The sequence below is a fragment of the Saccoglossus kowalevskii genome, chromosome 21 (assembly GCF_978046115.1).
Source record: "Saccoglossus kowalevskii chromosome 21, keSacKowa6.1, whole genome shotgun sequence".
Classification (NCBI taxonomy): Eukaryota; Metazoa; Hemichordata; class Enteropneusta; family Harrimaniidae; genus Saccoglossus; species Saccoglossus kowalevskii.
In genome coordinates, this window is record NC_140661.1 from 19,153,450 (window position 1) to 19,175,260 (window position 21,811).

At 34.5% G+C, this 21,811-nt stretch overlaps 1 protein-coding gene across 2 annotated transcripts in view; it reads right to left on the minus strand.

Annotated features, from left to right (window-relative positions):
- The window catches only part of LOC102806841 (unconventional myosin-Va-like), an 84,233-nt gene that overhangs the window by 39,283 nt on the left and 23,139 nt on the right, over positions 1 to 21,811 (minus strand). For both annotated transcript variants that reach the window (XM_085495206.1, XM_085495205.1), the window contains exons 2-9: positions 9,151 to 9,258; positions 8,436 to 8,604; positions 6,378 to 6,522; positions 5,342 to 5,504; positions 3,660 to 3,879; positions 2,394 to 2,501; positions 1,938 to 2,047; positions 334 to 465 (exon numbers count right to left, since the gene is read on the minus strand). In XM_085495206.1, the coding sequence (XP_085351332.1) occupies positions 334 to 465; positions 1,938 to 2,047; positions 2,394 to 2,501; positions 3,660 to 3,879; positions 5,342 to 5,504; positions 6,378 to 6,522; positions 8,436 to 8,604; positions 9,151 to 9,258 (1,155 nt within the window). The remainder of the gene's footprint in view (positions 1 to 333; positions 466 to 1,937; positions 2,048 to 2,393; positions 2,502 to 3,659; positions 3,880 to 5,341; positions 5,505 to 6,377; positions 6,523 to 8,435; positions 8,605 to 9,150; positions 9,259 to 21,811) is intronic.

Below are 21,811 nucleotides of genomic sequence, written 5' to 3' on the forward strand. Positions count from 1 at the left end.
ACAAAAATAGTCATCAAAATTAGAGAATTGAAGATATCATCATGAAATGAACAAATCCAAGAGAGGTCTACCCGAGGTACATATACACCAAGTATCAAAAGCATTCGGGCTTGTAGTTTTCAAGAAGAAGTCGAAAAAGTAAAACATTGACACAGACGACGGACAATCACTTATATGATAAGCTCCGCTCGACAAAGTCGACAGCAGAGCTAAAAACTGGGCAAGTAAGGCAATAAAATCAAACTTATTGCCATTATAGGGAAATACCACCCTCTAAATTACCAGGATGCGCGACCCTTGTAGGTCATGAACAAGACCTGTTGCAATACTTACTTGTGATTCTGTTAATGGTTTGATCATGGTTTCATTCACAGTGACAATCTTTCTATTGCATAACCATCTTTGCATTTGTTCTCCATCTATTCCAAGAAGAGACGCAACAACAGATAAACTGATATCATCCGGCTAAAAGAGAATAATATTTCAATAAATTCAAGTTTACAAATTGCTTGCTGCATGTGTGAAATTAAAAAATCTGCTTTTCATATAAAAATATTACAAGAACTTTGTAAACTTTCAACGGATATTCAAGTTGAGAAATTGTGTGCATAAAAACCTGGAACAAGCAGCCTATCGGCTGAGATAGCTCCGCTGTTAGCAATGCACATTTCAATTAAAGAACTGAAGACATCATTAGAAAATGAACAATATGTATAGTATCAAAGCAATCGGACTTGCAGTTTTTAACAAGAAGTCGAAAATATCACTTTTTACCAAAAATGACAAAAATATTCACCAAAATTAGAGAATTGAAGATATCATCACAAAATGAACAAATCTGAGAGAAGTCCACATGTAGTACCTATATATGTAATATCAAAGCAATCAGACTATTGGTTTTTTACAAGAAGTGGAAAATATCACTTTTTACCAAAAATGACAAAAATATTCACCAAAATTAGAGAGTTGAAGACATCATCACAAAATGAACAAATCTGAGAGAGGTCCACATGTAGTACCTATATATGTAATATCAAAGCAATCAGACTTGTGGTTTTTAACAAGAAGTCGAAAATATCACTTTTTACCAAAAATTACAAAAATATTCACCAAAATTAGAGAATTGAAGATATCATCACGAAATGAACAAATCTGAGAGAGGTTCACATGTAGTATCTATATATGTAGTATCAAAGCAATTGGACTTGCGGTTTTTAACAAGATGTTGAAAATATCACTTTTTACCAAAAATGATAAAAATATTCACCAAAATTAGAGAATTAAAGATATCATTACAAAATGAACAAATCTGAGAGAGGTCCACATGTAGTACCTATATATGTAATATCAAAGCAATTGCACTTGCGGTTTTTAACAAGAAGTCGAAAATATCACTTTTTACCAAAAATGACAAAAATATTCACCAAAATTAGAGAATTGAAGATATCAACATGAAATGAACAAACCTAAGAGAGGTCTACCCAAGGTACATATACACCAAGTATCAAAGCATTCAGGCTTGTAATTTTCAAGAAGAAGTCAAAAAAGTTAAACATTGACACGGACGACGACGACATACAATCACTCATATGATAAGCTCCGCTCGACAAAGTCGACAGCAGAGCTAATAAAAATCTGTTTCGCATATACAAAACAACAATTTTGTAAATTTTCAAAGACTATTCTAATTGGACAATTGAGTGTGTTTATTAAATAAAAAAATCTGTTTTTCGAATACAAGTACATTGTACTATAAAAAAGGCAATGTCTTGTGACATCGACCCACATGTGTTGTACAAAACTGTATAACCATGACGATAGGAGAAGCAACCTTGAACAACCACGCTTTGCTCTGTGAGATTGACATTGTTAAGTGAATGGTTAGCCAAAAAACGCAACTCCTAAAAACAGCACGAAACAGGAAAATGAATACTCACAGAAACTTTACAGCTTTCTTGATTATCTGCTTCTAAGAAATCCACATTACCAAAATGTAGAATTGCTGCCAGTATTCTGAATACCATCAGTTGTTGTGATTCAGTAACACCTGCAAGCAAAATACAAATACCAATCAGTTATTTAACAACTTACTGTAAAATAATTTATTTTCACTTAGAATTTATTTTCGCTATTTTCGCTGAAGGAGTGATTCAGTGAAAATAAAATCCAGCGAATATACCATTTTCCTTATATCTTACATTCAACTCACCAGATATCAGTGAAAATAAATTCCATACAAAAGACCCAAAAAGTCATTTCGGCGAAAATTAATTCCAGCTAAAATAAAGTATTTTACAGTATACAAATTTTTGTTCATCCTTTCGAGTGGCAGTCAACTTTTGTCACAAGTTAAAACCACAATACGTTACAAATAATTTGCTTATGACACATACCTATTAATTGCAAAGCTTTTCGGGTTTCATCAAATTCATCGGCATCATCGACTCCTCCAACCAAGGGACTTTCACCTTGACTTGTGTAGTAAAAATCATCTGGACTACCTGAATCAAAATCAAAACAAATCTGGCTACAGGAGATTGAGCAAAATTTGACACGTCACAGAAGATATTTTTCATGACGTACCGGTACCTTATTGGGCTAATTCTCTGGTGCATTAAAATACATCATAATACATTGATATAGCAGTGATCTTACCTACTTTGCAATCTTATTATAGTTACAAGATTTCTTCACAAAATCAGTGTGAAAAAATAAAATCTTTCTCTCATGTCTGCCGCAAAAATCAAACGATTTGATTTTGAACTCAATTTTTTTTATTTCGTAGCTCACATCGACCGGTCGATCTTCGACAGAGGAATACTGCTTTTGAATACCCTCACTTAATCGAAATTGTCTATCATCAAATGCGGACAGCACATTATTAAACATGGAAATGCCCCCAAAAATATTTTCGTGTTTGTTGAATCCCTTGCAACTTTTGGCGCCACTACGATGCTATGACTTTTGTTTGTCCTGTTTTTACGTTCGATTTCACGCATAACGCATGATTCTCGCAGTGAATGGAAAATGGTCTATTCTGAGGTTTCATTTTGACTTTTTTGGATAAAAATACAGCCCTGTAAAAGCAAGTTTACATAATCTGACGTATCGGAAGAAACTGCGTCTGAATAAATCTGATTACACATCAGTTTGTTCGATTTACACAGTAAGATTAATGTGTTCAGATTCGACCATGAATATATATGAAATACATACACAATGTACCGGTAGTGCATTTTTGCCAGAGACCATATTCAAGTTTGGGACTACACGACATGGCTGTGTGACCATCTCTCTATCAAATGGCAATTTGATGGCATCAACCAGGCTTGGTTGAACACGAGCACCTGCGGACCTTAACCAAGGTTCCCCCAAAATTGCCTTCGTAAGTGAATGAATCTCGGCCAGTGGAATAGGCCTTCCAATCGAGTGTGTGGCACACTTACCCAGGGTAGGTGTTGACTCTTTTTGGTGTTTAGCCTGAGGTAGGATTTGAACTTGGGTCTACCAATCATGAGTCTGAAGCGACAACCACTATGCTACCAGTGACCGTATTGGTGTTTTTTCTTGATTCTGTACAGATTAATCTGTGCAAACTGGCCTAAAGAGGGCACACATAACAGTTTGAGCCATCAAGATAAAAAATATGATCAACTTACTCAGCATAAATTCCTTATATTCCGATGCAGCTGCACACAGCTGATAAAAGATGTGATAGTTTCTTTCTTGCGCTGCTTGGAAAACCACGCGAGATTTCTCCAAAAGATACGTTCTCATATTTGCACCAATTATAAGGTTTTTCTTACTGAATCCAATTTCAATGTATTTTCCAAATCTACTACTGTTGTCGTTACGGATTGTTTTCGCATTGCCAATAGCCTGGAATTAAAAGAAAAAGTCACAAATCTGAACCAGTGTAAACCTGAATGAATGATCAATAGATTGGTCTTAACACAAGATTAACAGCCTGGGTTGAGGGTAGGGACAATAAAAAACTTGGGTAACCAATCTTGAATGTGAGTCATAAAAACTGTCACTATCAATTGATGTCTTACAGTGGTCTCAAATTCGTTTTGTACACCTTGTGAGCAATATCATCAGCTAATTGGCCGACAGTACAGCTGTTGCCATTTTGCCTAGATAAAATGGCAAGACCATGTCAGGAATGAAGAACTGTTAACCAGGACTGGAAAAGAGAAATTTATTGAGCACACCTTAAAAGAGGATTCTACAAGTATATGTATATGTAAAACAGCATTGACATTGGGCCCCAGAAGGGAAAAGAAAACGGGGTAGACACAAAACAACTTGGCGATGCATTGTTGAAAAGGTAAGAAACAAGGCTGGATGGAAGTCATGGGTAGAAGGCAGAATTGCAGCAGCTGATAGGACCTCTACCAAACGTCTCCATTCTGTCCTATGTGCCACTAGGATCTGGAGGATAGATAGACATGTGTCGCAAGGAGCCAGTATATGTTATTATATTTGGAGTAGACAATGCTACACTGCTGGCTTAGGCTACAGCTACAATTAATTTATAGTTGACGATAAAGCTTGCTTCGGTAAGAAACAAACTCAAGACCACAGTGAAAAGGTTGTGTGAGGTTGTACTTAAGTTTAGTTGCAGTATTTTATATTTGATCTTAAACAACTGTTTATATATTATAATTGAGACTGAGTCACATTGCATGTGTATCCCTGCTGGCTGCATGACTTCAACATCTAGAATGGATTTCTAGACCAGTAAGTGTAGTTAGAGATCTGCTTTGTCAACAAATGAGTAAGTAAGGGACGACGTCAAAAGATCGATGTTCGATAAAAAACTTAATTCCTTTAGTTTTTTTCCAAACCCCCCTACCCCCCACTGAAACTTAATTGATAAATATTGGTCATGGCGTCAGACTACATACACCATTAAATACAAATTGATAATCGGACAGTAGTATTGCATAGCAGTTGGTTGTCGGGTGGGTGTAAAAAGATTTTACAAATGCACCTCATTTGACGCACAGATTTACACTCGAACCAAACCATTTTTTTCTTTTTTTTTCCCTTTTCCGGTTATTTCTGCCCATGATTGGATAGAAAAAAAACGAACTACAAATACTCAGAGATTGTTTTGACTTCATTAAAAAATAAAATCGTTTTTGTAGGATAAAAACTTTTTGAGGTCAAACCCCACCACTCCCAAACTAAAGGAAATAAGTTATTTATCCGACATCGATCTTTTGACGTCGTCCATAAGTTTGCTAACTTGCTGCAGCATCATCCAACACGCGGGACTTTAGATTAAATGTTGTGGAAGAAGACACATTTATTTTTTTTAATTATTTTTACCTACCTCCATGATTGGATTTGAAGCCAATACTTTTTTCTCCATTTGCGTATCCGATTCACCAGGCCCAGCACCCACTGTAGCAAAGTATCTCATGGCGTATTTGGCAGACACAGTCTTTCCAGCACCACTTTCACCAGTCACAATGATGGACTGATTATGTTCAAACCTACAACAAAACAAACCAAAGTCAACCCCATTTACACATAAAAAAGAAAGAAAGATATTTTCGACTTATTCTTAATGCAAGCCCATTGCATCTATACTCGGTACATATATGTGGAATCTAGGAGGTATATATATATTTGTTCATATGTGCTGACAAATGGACTAAATGACAAAGTAGCCATTATCGATCATCAGACTAAACCCAGCATCAGTTCATACCTGAGAAGTTCAAATTTAAATTAGTTGATCACATTCTATTTATACTTTCTGGTATTTACAAAATAATTTTCATGAAGTCAGTATCTTTTTTATGGCATTCTAATTAGTTTTGACTAATGTTTTTGGAAATATGAATCGAGAAATGGTGTTGAAAATAAATGACTAATTCACCCTAAACTATCCCAAGTATAGACATGTTTTTCAATAGTGGATGAAAAAATTACTCTGGGTCAATCGAACCCTGTATTTTTGTTACATGCATAAAAAACATTATTATGAATGACAACGGACATATTTCAGTATTTCCAATGATATCCATAGTTTGTCACACTGTGACGTCTTATGTTAAATTTATGCCAATCAGCATATGAATTTCTGGTAACAAATGTCACTTATTGATCAGCACTACCTTGCAGTCTGTCGTGGCAACGTTGCCGATAAATTGTTTTATCAACAGGAACGCATACATGTATATTTTTATACATCAGAAGCGAACAACCACAATTTGTTTGTAACAATCTATATTATTATGACGTGCAATTGGTCAATTCTTTCAAACCAGTCATGCACAAAACGTAAACAAGACTGACAAATTATAAGTCACAAACATGACATGTTACGGCACGTGACCATAAGCTGACTACAGTTCACTTACTTGCACATGCTACTATAGGCTTCCTCTGCTATAGCATATACATGTGGGTCTATCCTATTTCTATTACATCCACTGTAGAATTGAATGAATTCATTTCCATATATATCAAGCTCTTTATATGGATTAATAGCAACCAATACAATACCTGCAATTAATAAATGCCATATATTAACTACAGTAATACACAACTGTTGTACTTCCATGCTATTCTCGGGGGCGAACATCCAGGCATTTTCACCGCCTGGCAACCATCACAGTGAAAACAAAGGCCGAAAACTCTCAGGAAATGGTACTTTGAGATGGTTATTGAGACTCCTGAACAGTGCAACAAGATGTGCATGTGCAGTTTATTTAAATTTGGTTGTTCAGGATTTCTTTTGAGATTGTGTTGTTTTCTCGACTATCGCTGCATTAACCAGCTCTCCGACTGGCGTTTCACAGCAGCTCGCGCAGAGCCCATAGAAATACATTGTACAGTAGTGCGTCTTAGCAACGTTGAACATCTTGTGACGTAGGTCGCCTCCAACATACATACATGTACTGCCCTGCCTAAAACGCAACCTTAATCTTTTCACCACCAGTTCCCTCTTTTCATCACAAATTCACAAAATAGTCCTGTTTATAGTCTGCACATTCCTTCAGAAGATTGGGACAAAAATATCCAAATATTCAGAGTAAAAACTGAAAATTGGAATATAAATAACCAAATTTTTTTGAGTAAAAACTGATAATTGTCTTAAATTGGTCTGTTGGCTCTGGTTTTTGGAAATGAATGATAATTTTGGAGCCAACAGACAGTTTCTACTCAAAAAAATTTGGCTATTTTCGTCCCAATGTTCTGAAGGACCATACTGACTATAAACAAGATTATTTGTGATGAAAAGAGGGAACTGGTGGTTAAAAGCCTTCAACAGATAATTCCCATAAAAAGTCTCATTTAACGAGAATACAAATGAGTCAACCTTTCAACCAATTACAGCGAGCGTAAGATATTTACATATACCTAACTCCCGCACCCAGTAGGCAATTACCGAGGGACTTTGCAACATCCCCAGACACTTTCCTAGACACTTCCCTAGACACTCCAGTGACCGTTGTAAACGCAATAAAGTTACATACCCGCTACGTGACAGTCAATCAAAACAACGAACCAGGGTTTTAGATGGGTTCAACTATTACATCATGTAAGCGACCAGTCAAAAATTTATCAAACAATTATGTTGATATCGGACACATTAATTCATAAGCATGTTTAATTATTGCTATTATGTCAAAGCGTTTAGACAACGACACTGAGATGGAGATTATTCGTCTCTTGTGAATGATGACGGAGGAAGACTAGCACAGGCAACGGTTCAAGGGATTGTGCGACATTTCTGTCCCAACGGTTGGATATGTTCCGAGAGGAGTAGCGGTTGTCGTCGACTGAATGTTACAAAGAAATCGTTGAATTTTGTCTGAGATCTGAAGGATATTTGAAACTGGTTTATGGTGACGGTGTGGAGGTGAAACTAAGTCATTCCAAGATTCCAGGGAAAAATTGACTGGGCGACGGGTATTCTGGCAAACTGGCAATGGGACCAGCCATTACCTGGTATGTGAAAAATTGAAAGGGACACTCACATCGCTAATAATATTAATATAACTATTGACAACATCTCAACAAACTACCAATCAAAGGAATTTACATTTATTATTTCTTGTTAATATTTATTCCCAGTTTTTATGTTCGTATTATATTTCTTCCAAGTGTTACACAGCAATGATTTTTATACCTACAAAGCAATGGAATATTCCAACTACCCCTTGTTCCTCGTGGTCAAACATCAAAGGCATATGGCATCTGGTGTTTTGATTAACTGTTGTGTAACTTTATTGCGTCTACAACGGTAATTGGAATGTCTAGGAAATTGGATGTTGCAAAGTCCCTCGGTAATTGTGGGCATGCTATATAACACTTACAAAATAGACTTCTCTTTATAATGGCATTCTGAGCGTTTGTTTGAACAAGAGTTGGTAGAACCTATCATGCTATCATGACAAGAATACTAAACTTACCGCAATACGTGTAAATATTTCCCTCTTGTAAAAATCTATATTTAAGATTATATAACACGGCAGGTTCATGTAGATTACTTAGCGATGTGAGATCATCTCTACCAACCAATATGTCTGGATTTCTTAAAGGTGGTAATTCTGTGTCCGATTTAACTACGATGGTTTTTTCCTGAAATATACAAGAATGAACCTTGATTGTAGTTTGTTAAAGCAAACTATTTAGGGTGACAGTCAAAACAGTTTGTGAAAACATGCATACTCTGCAACAACTTTATAAATGGTTAGAAAACAAACAAAGTAAAACAAGTAAATAACATTGAGGGCGCTACATCGAAAAAGATATCGATATGAATGAATATACGCCACACAGACAGGGTACACACTAAGATGTGCTTCACACGCAGAAGTCCACAAGTGGTAAAAAAATCCAGTCAGTACATAATTTTGAATTTGAAGGGGGTAGTGTAAAATATGTTATTTTAGCTGGAATTAATTCGCTGAAAAGACATTTTGGGTGTCTTGTATGGAATTTATTTTCACTGATTTTTGACAAGTTGAATGTAAAATATAGGAAAATGGTATATTCCCTGGATTTTATTTTCACTGAATCATTCGTTCAGAGAAAATTAATTCCAAGTGAAAATAAAGTATTTTACAGTAATACATTTCCTTAAGGACATAAGGCGACAATAACATAGAAACAGTGTCTTCTTACCCCTCTATCTCCTTCCAGAAGTACTTTGACTTCATTCCCTTTGTAATCCTGAACAACTTCTGCACCAACCCATACTTCTTCAGAATCACGTACCCATACCCTGGCACCCTGCAAATAACAATAATAAAACATTAATTAAAGAGGATGAAAACTATTTTATCCAACTCCAGCTTGACTTACAGTATGGCTTTTACCGTATCAAACAGGAAACCTTAACATTTCACCACCAGACATTCTCGCCCAAATTTTTCTGCACTTTTTTCTCACTCTCTTCAAAATTTCTGGAAAACCTTAATTTTCAGAGCCAACAGTCAATTTTGTTTCAAAAAAATTGTCTTTTTTAGTCCCAATCTTTTGAAGATAACAGCAGACTATAAAAAGACTACTGTAAAATGATTAATTTTCACTGGGTTTCAATTTCACTGAATTAGCATTTCAGGCATACATGTATTCAGTGGGTTTTAAATTCACGGTTTTATCATTTAGATAATGTGTTCTATACTAAATTTTACATATTCACTGGGTTTAAATTTCACTGATTTACCATTTCAGACATATTCAGTGGGTTTTAAATTCACGGTTTTATTATTTAGATAATGTGTTCTATGCTTGTATTCCACCAGGCATGGTTGATGTAGGATAGAGTCTTAAATTACCATAATGATACATTGTATGTTAGGAATATTGTTACACTGTCACACCCCTTGTCACATATTCACATGAATGAGGAATATCATCTCTCAGACAAAAAAACTACCAGTACATTATGCTGCATCAGCACATACAATATAATAAATCAGGAGAGACAGCGATGATACACGTTGGGAACAGTCATATGACACAAAAACACTTTATTTACTGTATTACATATAGCAGCATGTCTCCATACAATCGAGAAGCGCATGTTTGACTACATTTAGTTGGCTAATTTCAGACAATAAAGAACACTACATGCTGTACACTACACTATATACACACATACATTAGCAATATCATAGTGCCTGCATTACCAGGGATTTTTTTTAAACAAGGGAACAGGAGCGCAGCGCCATCATGCCTGTATTACTGATACACAACATGATAAGTTCAGATCTGGCATGTGCTCTGTGAACATCATACTGATGGAATTACTGTAGAATACTTTATTTCGCTTGGAATTTATTTTCGCTATTTTCGCTGAAGGGAAGATTCCGTGAAAATAAAATCCAGCAATATACTTTTTTTCCTATATTTCACATTAAACTCATCAAAAATCAGTGAAAATAAATTCCATACAAAATGCCCAAAAAACCTTTTCAGCGAAAATTAATTCCAGCTAAAATAAAATATTCCACAGCAGTTTAGCATAATAGTTTTGTAATGAGGTGGGATATTACAACTCTTCAACCATTATATTCACCTGTGTCGACCTGTATTTACCCAGAGGGCAATGCTCTATATTACAGTAAACAGTGTTTGTACTAGATCTTATTTTCACAGCATTTTCTCAATGGGGAAGCCAGTGTTTTCCAGTGAAATTGGACAATCTAAGAAACGCTTCAATATCGTGTATTTTATATTCAATTTGGACCTGATTCATGTTTAGTTTTGAGATTATATCATATTTTTCAGTAGTAAATTTATTTTGGGGAGTATTTCTAGATTTCTAAAACACCATTTACAAAAAGGTAAAATAAACGTCAGGAAAATGTATTGCTTAACGTTTTCACCATCAGTTCTCTTTTCATCACAAAATAGTCCCGTTTATAGTGTGCTCTTTCCTTCAGACGATTTGGACAAAAGTAGCTGAATTTTTCGTGTAAAAACTGAAAATTGACCTAAATTTTGTCTATTGGCTCAAAATTAAGGTCCAGGAATATTGAATATAAAGAAAAGGCGCCAAAAGTTTTGGCAAAAGTCATTGTAGTGAAAAAATAAATACATAGCATACATGTATATTAATATTATTGTCACTTAAAAAAAACAAAACACATCTGTCAATTACGACAAAATAAAAAGAACATATTTAACAAACGAATGAACTACATTGTAACAGTAATGTTTATTAAGTTGACATGTAAATTATTCAAATACATGTACAAACATACATGTACAAGTACATGGCATTGAGAGTTTATGTACAATCAAACACATTCAACAATGATTAAGATTTTGACTTGGTCGATCTAGGATCCGACTAACTAATCATTTTAACCTTTAACCTTTAATTCTGGTGGTACGTAATTAATATAATAAAATAATATGCATATTTGTTGTTGTCAAGAGTTGTTAAAATCAATGGTGACGCAACAAATTTTGCAATTTTATTTTCCCCCAAAAAACGTAACATTTCCCTCAATCTGTCACATGGTAAACTAATATTGTCATTTGCATAGTTTTTTGAGGGCGTGCTCAAGTAACTGCTCAACTGCTTTTGGATGTTGGTACTCTGCGAGCTAAGACAGTTGAGTATGGTATACAGTGAACAACATGTTCATACTGGTGGTAAAAAAGTTAAAAATAGCACACAAAAAAACAAAAATAAACAATATTAATAACAGTCAATTAAAATACGTTACAAAGGCTTGCCTTACTGTGATGTTTTGCACAAGACTTGTACAAAATCAACTACCTTGTCAATACATACATATATATGTCACAGGGCAAGGCCTGCTTATCGCTAATGAGAGGGCACCCTAAGAACTGGACAGGGGGTTCCTTTCACTGCTAGTATGGGGTAGACAAGACAATAGTACTGGAAACGAAATACACATACCCGAAAATACCGAGTTACAGCTCCGGCTTTAATACCTCTCAAATTAATTACAAGAAATAAAGCACAGAAAAATACAATGAATATAGTTACTAAAATAGGGGATTGCTTAGGGAAGTGTGCATTTGTGATAACCCACAGTTCCAGGATGTAGAATGATAATCACAGACAATGGTTGAAGTCTGTATCACTTGATTCACAATATCGCAGTAGCTACACACAGGATATACAAAGTAGAAATGATGGACACCAACTGTATTCAGTCTGTCCATGGATGTACTTAGTACATCCATGGTCTGTCCAATTTATAGGCATGATTCAGTGTCACAACCTGGGTTTCCACATGAGCCAATCAGAATGTGATCTTGCTAACAGCTGTGTCACGTAAACATCCTTTGTTATTCAAATAACAGCACACCCGGTAGATTCCAACTGTCCTTCCAGAGTTGAAAACAAGTATGACCTGTCAATCACCTTTATGACAGTTATCACACGGCAATGCACACCGTTTCTTCCCATGATTCCATGCACACTTCCATTTGCAGGGTTTGAGGTAATATGACAAAAACATAAAATAAAGGATGCTGACAATATACATGCAATTATTACATACCTGTATTTGTTCAAAATAATTACATATACAATAACTTGTTGTATAACACTAATATAAACATTATTTACCTTCACAATATTTATAGAGGAGTGGATTGCACAATTCATAATTGTTGAAAATATTTATGTTACATGTGTTACTCAGTATACGTTACACTAGTTAACAGCACTATTTTAAGCCAAAGTACACATATACACGATGTACATGTACACAGGTATAAATTTGCAATCCATATGAAATTAAAGTATAATGACAACCTAAACAAACTTAAAAAAAAAAATGTGTATTACTTGGGGCTTAATGTATTTGATAAAAATAATATAGATGCACTACTGGTAATAAGTATGATCAAAGGGCCGATTCTCACAAAGTCAACCAACCTAACAGAATTTGGTCAAGCATCTGAGAGCTGAGCAGTTGATTTGTCGAACACCTACACTGTATCTGGTAATCAAATCAGTAAATGCAAACATAGTTGCATTCATATAGAAATTAAATTCAACAAGAAATGGATTTTATAATTATATACTGGTAATTACAATCGATTACCAGGAAATGATGCCCATTTAGACTTGTAATTGAAATACCATAATGACCCCTTCACAGGTAAATTCTCCAACGCATGGTGACTAATTTGCATAATACTATGTTATTTGCATATTTTTCTTGCTACAGGAGAAATAATTACCATATCAGTAACCTCTACTGTTTGTTGTATAGTGAAAACCATCTGGACCTGTCAAGGACATTGGATATCCACCAGGGGAAAGTGATCATCAAAATGTTCATGAAATAGGGAGAAAGGTGGTCATCTTGTGTGGGAAAAGGTTGTCTTATGGGTGTGAAGTAGGGAGAAATATCGTAATCATTAAAAAAAATTGGTTCCTCGGGTAACTGAAATGGGAATGCTACATCCCTGTTACCAAACGAGAGGGACAGCATCAAGAAAACCAATCATACAATTTTTCTGTATTCTAATCACGAACTATATACAACACTAGATTCATCCCATTTCCATGTTAAGTCCGGGTATTATGAACCATCAGATCAATCACTCATCGAACTAAAACTAAGAATGCAAAGTAAGGATTTGTTAATTAGCTTCAGTTTTAACTGAAATAAGAATCAGTGCTGATCCATGACCTTTGACCTCCCGTCCATTTGATAGTTGATTTCTTTTACTTCAATCAATCTGTCAACTCTCTATAACCAGCAAAATGTATAAATGTACCTCAAAGGATTTGAGATGAAAGCAAAAGTCAGACTAACACGTTTATTTATTCAAACATGATTTACCATGAATGGAAATCACCTGCGATTGAGAGCATGACCTTCACCCTTGGCATTGTTTGATACAGCTGATAATTATTCAAACACTTTCTGATGCAAGTCGTGTGTATGTACGTACGATATTCTGGATTCGCATTCTGGATTATCACAAGTACACATCTTTGACATTAAGCAGAGCGATTACAATAAGGCAACGGCAACTCAAATTAAACATTTTTTGTTTTGAACTTCGACAAAGGGAGCTAAAATGAAATACCTCAATAAGACAACTGAAACATACAAAATTATTTCTTAATTGCTTCCATAACACGACTAGGTGATTTTAGGAAAACTATTTTTCACTCTCCGGCTACTTTAAAACAAGCAGCCTATCGGCTGAGATAGCTCCGCTGTTAGCAATGCACATTTCAATTAAAGAACTGAAGACATCATCAGAAAATGAACAATATGTATAGTATCAAAGCAATCGGACTTACAGTTTTTAACAAGAAGTCGAAAATATCACTTTCTACCAAAAATGACTAAAATATTCACCAAAATTAGAGCATTGAAGATATCATCACGAAATGAACAAATCTGAGAAAGGTCTACATGTAGTATCTATATATGTAATATCAAAGCAATTGAACTTTTGGTTTTTAACAAGAAGTCGAAAATATCACTTTTTACCAAAAATTACAAAAATATTCACCAAAATTAGAGAATTGAAGATATCATCACAAAATGAACAAATCTGAGAGAGGTCCACATGTAGTACCTATATATGTAGTATCAAAGCAATTGGACTTGTGGTTTTTAACAAGAAGTCGAAAATATCACTTTTTACCAAAAATGACTAAAATATTCACCAAAATTAGAGAATTGAAGATATCATCACGAAATGAACAAATCTGAGAAAGGTCTACATGTAGTATCTATATATGTAATATCAAAGCAATTGAACTTTTGGTTTTTAACAAGAAGTCGAAAATATCACTTTTTACCAAAAATTACAAAAATATTCACCAAAATTAGAGAATTGAAGATATCATCACAAAATGAACAAATCTGAGAGAGGTCCACATGTAGTACCTATATATGTAGTATCAAAGCAATTGGACTTGTGGTTTTTAACAAGAAGTCGAAAATATCACTTTTTACCAAAAATTACAAAAATATTCACCAAAATTAGAGAATTGAAGATATCATCACAAAATGAACAAATCTGAGAGAGGTGCACATGTAGTACCTATATATGTAGTATCAAAGCAATTGGACTTGCGGTTTTTAACAAGAAGTCGAAAATATCACTTTTTACCAAAAATGACAAAAATATTCACCAAAATTAGAGAATTAAAGATATCATTACAAAATGAACAAATCTGAGAGAGGTCCACATGTAGTACCTATATATGTAATATCAAAGCAATTGCACTTGCGGTTTTTAACAAGAAGTCGAAAATATCACTTTTTACCAAAAATGACAAAAATATTCACCAAAATTAGAGAATTGAAGATATCAACATGAAATGAACAAACCTAAGAGAGGTCTACCCAAGGTACATATACACCAAGTATCAAAGCATTCAGGCTTGTAGTTTTCAAGAAGAAGTCGAAAAAGTAAAACATTGACACGGACGACGGACGACGGACGACGACGGACGACGACGACGGACGACGACGGACAATCACTCATATGATAAGCTCCGCTCGACAAAGTCGACAGCGGAGCTAAAAAAGGCATGATATCCAAAATGAATATGTACAATGTACATGTGTTACAAAAGAATGGAAAGTAGTATTCTGGCTCAAAAATAATGATAAAACCATTTATTTAGCTAATTATACAAAATCAGAGACATTGTCATGAAATAAACAAATTGCAGAGAGAATGAGTAGTACATGTATAGTACAAAAATGTATAAATTAAAGCAATCTGGTTTACACTTTTGTTTGAGAAGTTGAACTACATTAAATAAACAAGCAGCCTATCGGCTGAGATAGCTCCGCTGTTAGCAATGCACATTTCAATTAAAGAACTGAAGACATCATTAGAAAATGAACAATATGAATAGTATCAAAGCAATCGGACTTACAGTTTTTAACAAGAAGTCGAAAATATCACTTTTTACCAAAAATTACAAAAATATTCACCAAAATAAATTAATTAGAGAATTGAAGATATCATCACAAAACGAACAAATCTGAGAGAGGTCCACATGTAGTACCTATATATGTAATATCAAAGCAATTGCACTTGCGGTTTTTAACAAGAAGTCGAAAATATAAGTTTTTACCAAAAATGACAAAAATATTCACCAAAATTAGAGAATTGAAGATATCATTACAAAATGCACAAATCTGAGAGAGGTCCACATGTAGTACCTATATATGTAATATCAAAGCAATTGCACTTGCGGTTTTCAACAAGAAGTCGAAAATATCACTTTTTACTAAAAATGACAAAAATATTCACCAAAATTAGAGAATTGAAGATATCATCATGAAATGAACAAATCTGAGAGAGGTCTACCCAAGGTACATATACACTAAGTATCAAAGCATTCAGGCTTGTAGTTTTCAAGAAGAAGTCGAAAAAGTAAAACATTGACCTGGACGACGACGACGGACAATCACTCATATGATAAGCTCCGCTTGACAAAGTCGACAGCGGAGCTAAAAACCAGGTCAAACAATTTTCCGGGAGACTTTTTCAGAGACAGTACACATCTGACTGCAGACATTGACACTGTAGATACAATCATTCTAAAAGCTCAAGGGAATTCATTTATTCAGAAATGATGTGAATGCCCTAACAAGACTATCCTGAACAGGTGCTGGGTGCAGATGGAATGATTAATCATTTTATTAACAAATATTCAATTCCTTGCAAATTTTTAATAAAATAATTTGACAGTATTTCATTAAAAAAACGCTGTTAGCGATGCACATTTCAATTAAGAACTGAAGATATTATTAGAAAATGAACAATATGAATAGTATCAAAGCAATCAGACTTGTGGTTTTAACAAGTCGAAAATATCACTTTTTACCAAAAATAGCAACAATATTCATCAAAATTAAAGAATTGAAGATATCACGAAATGAACAAATCTGAGAGAAGTCCACATGTAGTACCTATATATGTAATATCAAAGCAATCGGACTTGTGGCTTTTAACAAAAAGTCAATAATATCACTTTTTACCAAAAATGACAAAAATATTCACCAAAAATAGAGAAACTGAGATTTTGACATGATATGAACAAATCTGAGAAAAAACCATCCAAGGTACTCGTATATCAAATTTGAAAACATTCTGACTTGCGGTTAAGGTTGACGACGGACTTTGTCCACAGCGGAGCTAAAAATTGACAAAACATTTAGTTATTTTCATAATTTATCTCAGATAAAATATACATTGCTGCTTAATTAAACAAAAAAATCATACATGTAAATACATGTGAACAAATGTATATTTACATAAATACTTCCATTTGACACAGAGCCAAGCCAACATACTTTAGTACTACTTTACCAAATTATTTCAACTATGCAGCAATTCTATACAAGTGTAGATCTCTCACTACAATTAAACTCCCCATGGAAAACAATGTAAAAACTTGTTAGACTACTGTAAATAATAGTTGGCTAGAATTAAGTTTCACTGAATCATCCCTAAATTAATACCAATTAAAAATAAAGTATTTTACAGTATTTCACACTGAGGCGCAAGTGCAGTACTGAAAATTTAAAACTAAACAAAAATAAAAGTTTTTATAAAATCAAACAGCATCCATATATTATCAACAGAACAGGTAAAAGTTATAAAAAAAGAAGCCAGTCAATTATACTGTTACAGTCCATATAGAAAAAGTTGACCCAGATATTAACTCAAAATAATTTCTTTTTGCTTTCATTCCAAACACTAATCAACGGGTTAGTTATTCTGGAAACATATTTTGAGAAACAGTTTGAAATTCAATGGATTATGTTTTAGGATGTCTACATGTATGCAATATGTCTTGATACAATTGTTATGATGGTGTGAAACCTAAACTGAATTGTGACATGTCCCAAAACACAAAGCTACAAATATATGTAAGTGAAAACAAAAACTGACAATTAATCGACAAGGTTTTATCTCAACTAGACAGACAAGACAAGACAAAACAAAACAGTAAATTTAAAACTAGACTTGTGAATTCCAATATGCAAAACCGCAAGAATACAGATTAATGATGGTAAAAATGAGAACTTTCCAGAATTAATCTGGACGCTATTTACAATTCTAGGCATTTGATAGTAAAAATTGTTTTTGTACATGTAGGTGCCATACTGATATTTCAGTTAAAATTATAAGTTAGTATGTATTTGATGGTATTTTTTGCATTTAAACAAAATTAATCTGTTCAGATAATGAATTAGTAATTCTGATATGGAAAACTATAACCAGTGAGTTTAAATGATTATGACTAGGTCTATTTTTGGAACAAAATATAATTAGTTTTGCATTTTGCATCTATTACATTGTACATGCGTATAATGTAGAATATGTATTCTACACGTATAATCATAATGACAATACACCTTTATGCATAAGCAAATACAACCAGACAGCAGTGTATTAAAACAGGGGAGTCGTCACCTGTGTATGCGTCAGATGGCTATAGCGTGTCATTGCTTACGAACAACCTACTACCCATCAGTCTTTGCGTTTTTAGCGTGCATTGTTATCACCATTTGGGACTCGATTCCCAAGCGTGCGTAGGTGACGACCCTCTCGCTGTAAGATAAAACCTTGAGGATTAACTGTCAGTTTTTTGTTTTTACATGCATACAGTTGTAGTTGGCTTTGTGTTTGAGACTTGTCACAATTCAGTTCCCCTCACCTTGAACAGACCCCTCACCTTTAACAGACCCCTCACCTTTAATAGATCAGCCGTGGTGATGATCATTTTTTTAATATTCTGATGCATTTATTGTATTTATGTACGCAAGTGCATGTGTGAGTGTATGCGTATTTGTACATGCATGTGTTGGAAGCAAGTGGTAGAAGGATTGGGTGAGGCATTTTTCCCTGTAGACAAAATCAAACCCAACCGTGCATGCTCAGAACATGAAGACACGTGATGTTATGCATTTCCATGGGAAATCAAACATGAAACCAAAATCTATTGGTTTAAAAGCGAGTTATTTGAGTGAAGTTGTTTATTGTTACAGGAACGCCAATTAATGGATCCAGCTCTTTGAGATGCAGGATCAAATGATTCAATATAACTGAGGTCAAATACAGCGTTTCCTAGAAACACGATCTTGCATGGGTACACTCATGTAGACCATTGATGGAAGGCTTCAATGAAACCGTGAAAACGATTGTCTACGAATAGCACACACACAATATGTAAATGACAGATCTACAAGTATGGTCAGAATAGATCAGTACTATTCATTATAGTGTAATAGGAGTTATTTTCATTCATCTCGAAAACCTGAATGTGTATGGCTCTTATTTTCGTTCATCTCAAAAACCTGAATGTGTATGGCTTTTATTTCTGTTCATCTCGAAAACCTGAATGTGTATGGCTCTTATTTTCGTTCATCTCGAAAACCTGAATGTGTATGGCTCTTATTTTCGTTCATCTCAAAAACCTGAATGTGTATGGCTTTTATTTCTGTTCATCTCGAAAACCTGAATGTGTATGGCTCTTATTTTCGTTCATCTTGAAAACCTGAATGTGTATGGCTCTTATTTTCGTTCATCTTAAAAACCTGAATGTGTATGGCTCTTATTTTCGTTCATCTCAAAAACCTGAATGTGTATGGCTCTTATTTTCATTCATCTCAAAAACCTGAATGTGTATGGCTCTTATTTTCGTTAATCTCAAAAACCTGAATGTGTATGGCTCTTATTTTCGTTAATCTCAAAAACCTGAAAGTGTATGGCTTTTATTTCTGCTCATCTCAAAAACTTGAATGTGTATGGCTTTCATGTTTATGTATTCATAACTTACGTAAATGACAGCCAAGTCTGTGGTCATATTAAGCCCCATTTACTCCCTTTATCTGGTCAAGTCAATGTACATACATGTATATATAGGGCTGGCAGGATTAGAGGTAATAATCCTTAATACAATAAATGAAAATTTGGTTTATATACATCTAATGGACATGTGCTTCTAATAGAACAAATATGGTAATTTGACATACCAGGGTATACAATTGAATTCAGATAATTTGAATTACAATTCGTTGACCTTTACTAAAGGCTAGAGATTATTGTATTAATTGGGAGAGATCAAGATTAAAAAAAAATTATCTAATCAGATTAAATCCAGATGAATAAGCAGACATGTGTACTGTAAAATACTTTGGCTGGAATTATTTTTAGCTGAAATGTTTTGTATGGAATTTATTTTCACTGATTTTTGAAAAATTGAATGTAAAATATTGGAAAAAGGTATGTAAATTCGCTGGATTTTATTTTCACTGAATTATTCCTTCAGCGAAAATAGCGAAAATCAATTCCAAGCGAAAATCAAGTATTTTACAGCATATAGCAAAGGCAATAATTTCCCACAATGCAATGGGGTTGTCAAATGGAAATGATAACAACCTTAGGTGGTGTCAACAGCGGTAGGATAGAGAACTGATTTTCACCTATCTGCTCAGAAAAAATTATGATTTTTTTTCCTTCTCACTTTGACTGAGAGAATGATATTCATTAAGGATGTAGTAGACTTTCGTTGGGCAAAACAGAAAAAGCTTGATAAAAATAATAATAATGATTAATGACTAACAATTTTTACATGTTATTGTAGCCCTTGCAACACTCTATCCAACAAAAATTATGATAACACTAATGTCAACATTAATTACGTCACGTGACTGCTGAATAAACAAAAAACGTAGTATGTGACCGTTAAACTTGAACACTGTCGTGTCTAACGCTATTTCTCGCAATTTTCTCGTAAACCACGGCACCTGAACCAAGCGAAAATACCATCAGAGCAGAACTACATAATGAGATGCGAGTACTCGGTAAAGCTACGCTTTTTATTTTTTACTAAATATCAGCGATGACACTTTTGTTGTTGAATATCAATTAAAAATTGTAATTGAAGTAAAAAAGGGGCCTACTATTTGCTGACTGAATCCGCTTGGAAGCAAGTCAGTCAAGCTTGCCGACAGTACTGCCGTGAATTACAGGTCGTCGTTTTTGCTCTATAACTCGTTACAATCAGAGTTTTGTTTAGTTTAGTTTTGTCGACTTGCAGTACGTTTGTTATAAAATTATTACCAGCACAAAACAGTTTTCATTTCCAAGAGCTTAGAATGTACATGTAACTGCTTTGTCTATGAACCACCGATGCGTCACTGAAATTTGAAAGTCAGTCTGTCATCCCACATGACACAATGGACCTGATTAGTCTATTTTTGACTACCTCGTATTCTTAGCCAATCCGTGTGCATGTGCTATGTTCGAAAGGCCGCATGTGCACCTGAGACTAAAGTGAGATTCCCAGCCATAACAAGATTCTTCATGGATATTTATTTTTCCCTTTTTACACCGAGAACATTTACAGTGGTCAGCCAGATTCAAAATCAATATATCCAGGTCGACGAGCTTCGTGTTATTCGCTTCACTGCAAGCATTACCAGATACTGCAGACTTCGCTGGCGATATTTTTCATTTCGACATTATGCTCATCCTGTATGTTGATGTTGTGTCGTCAGCCTCCAGTGACAGTATAGTGGTGTCAGCATTCGAGGTAGTTACGGTGGTGTCTTCAGTCTCAAGTGCGGTGGAGCAGATATCACTTTGGTTTTCACTCGACTTGTCTGTCGTCGACTCGTCCGACTTTATTTTGTAGAGGGACTGTGTTTCGTAGTAAAAAATACGATTTCTGCTATTCAGAAATTTGCAGGTTTTGCCTGTCAATGGAACACTCTTTTTCCAATTTTTTCCCTATGCTATTTTTCAAAATAAACTTGGTCAAAACAAAATATATGAACAGTAATATATA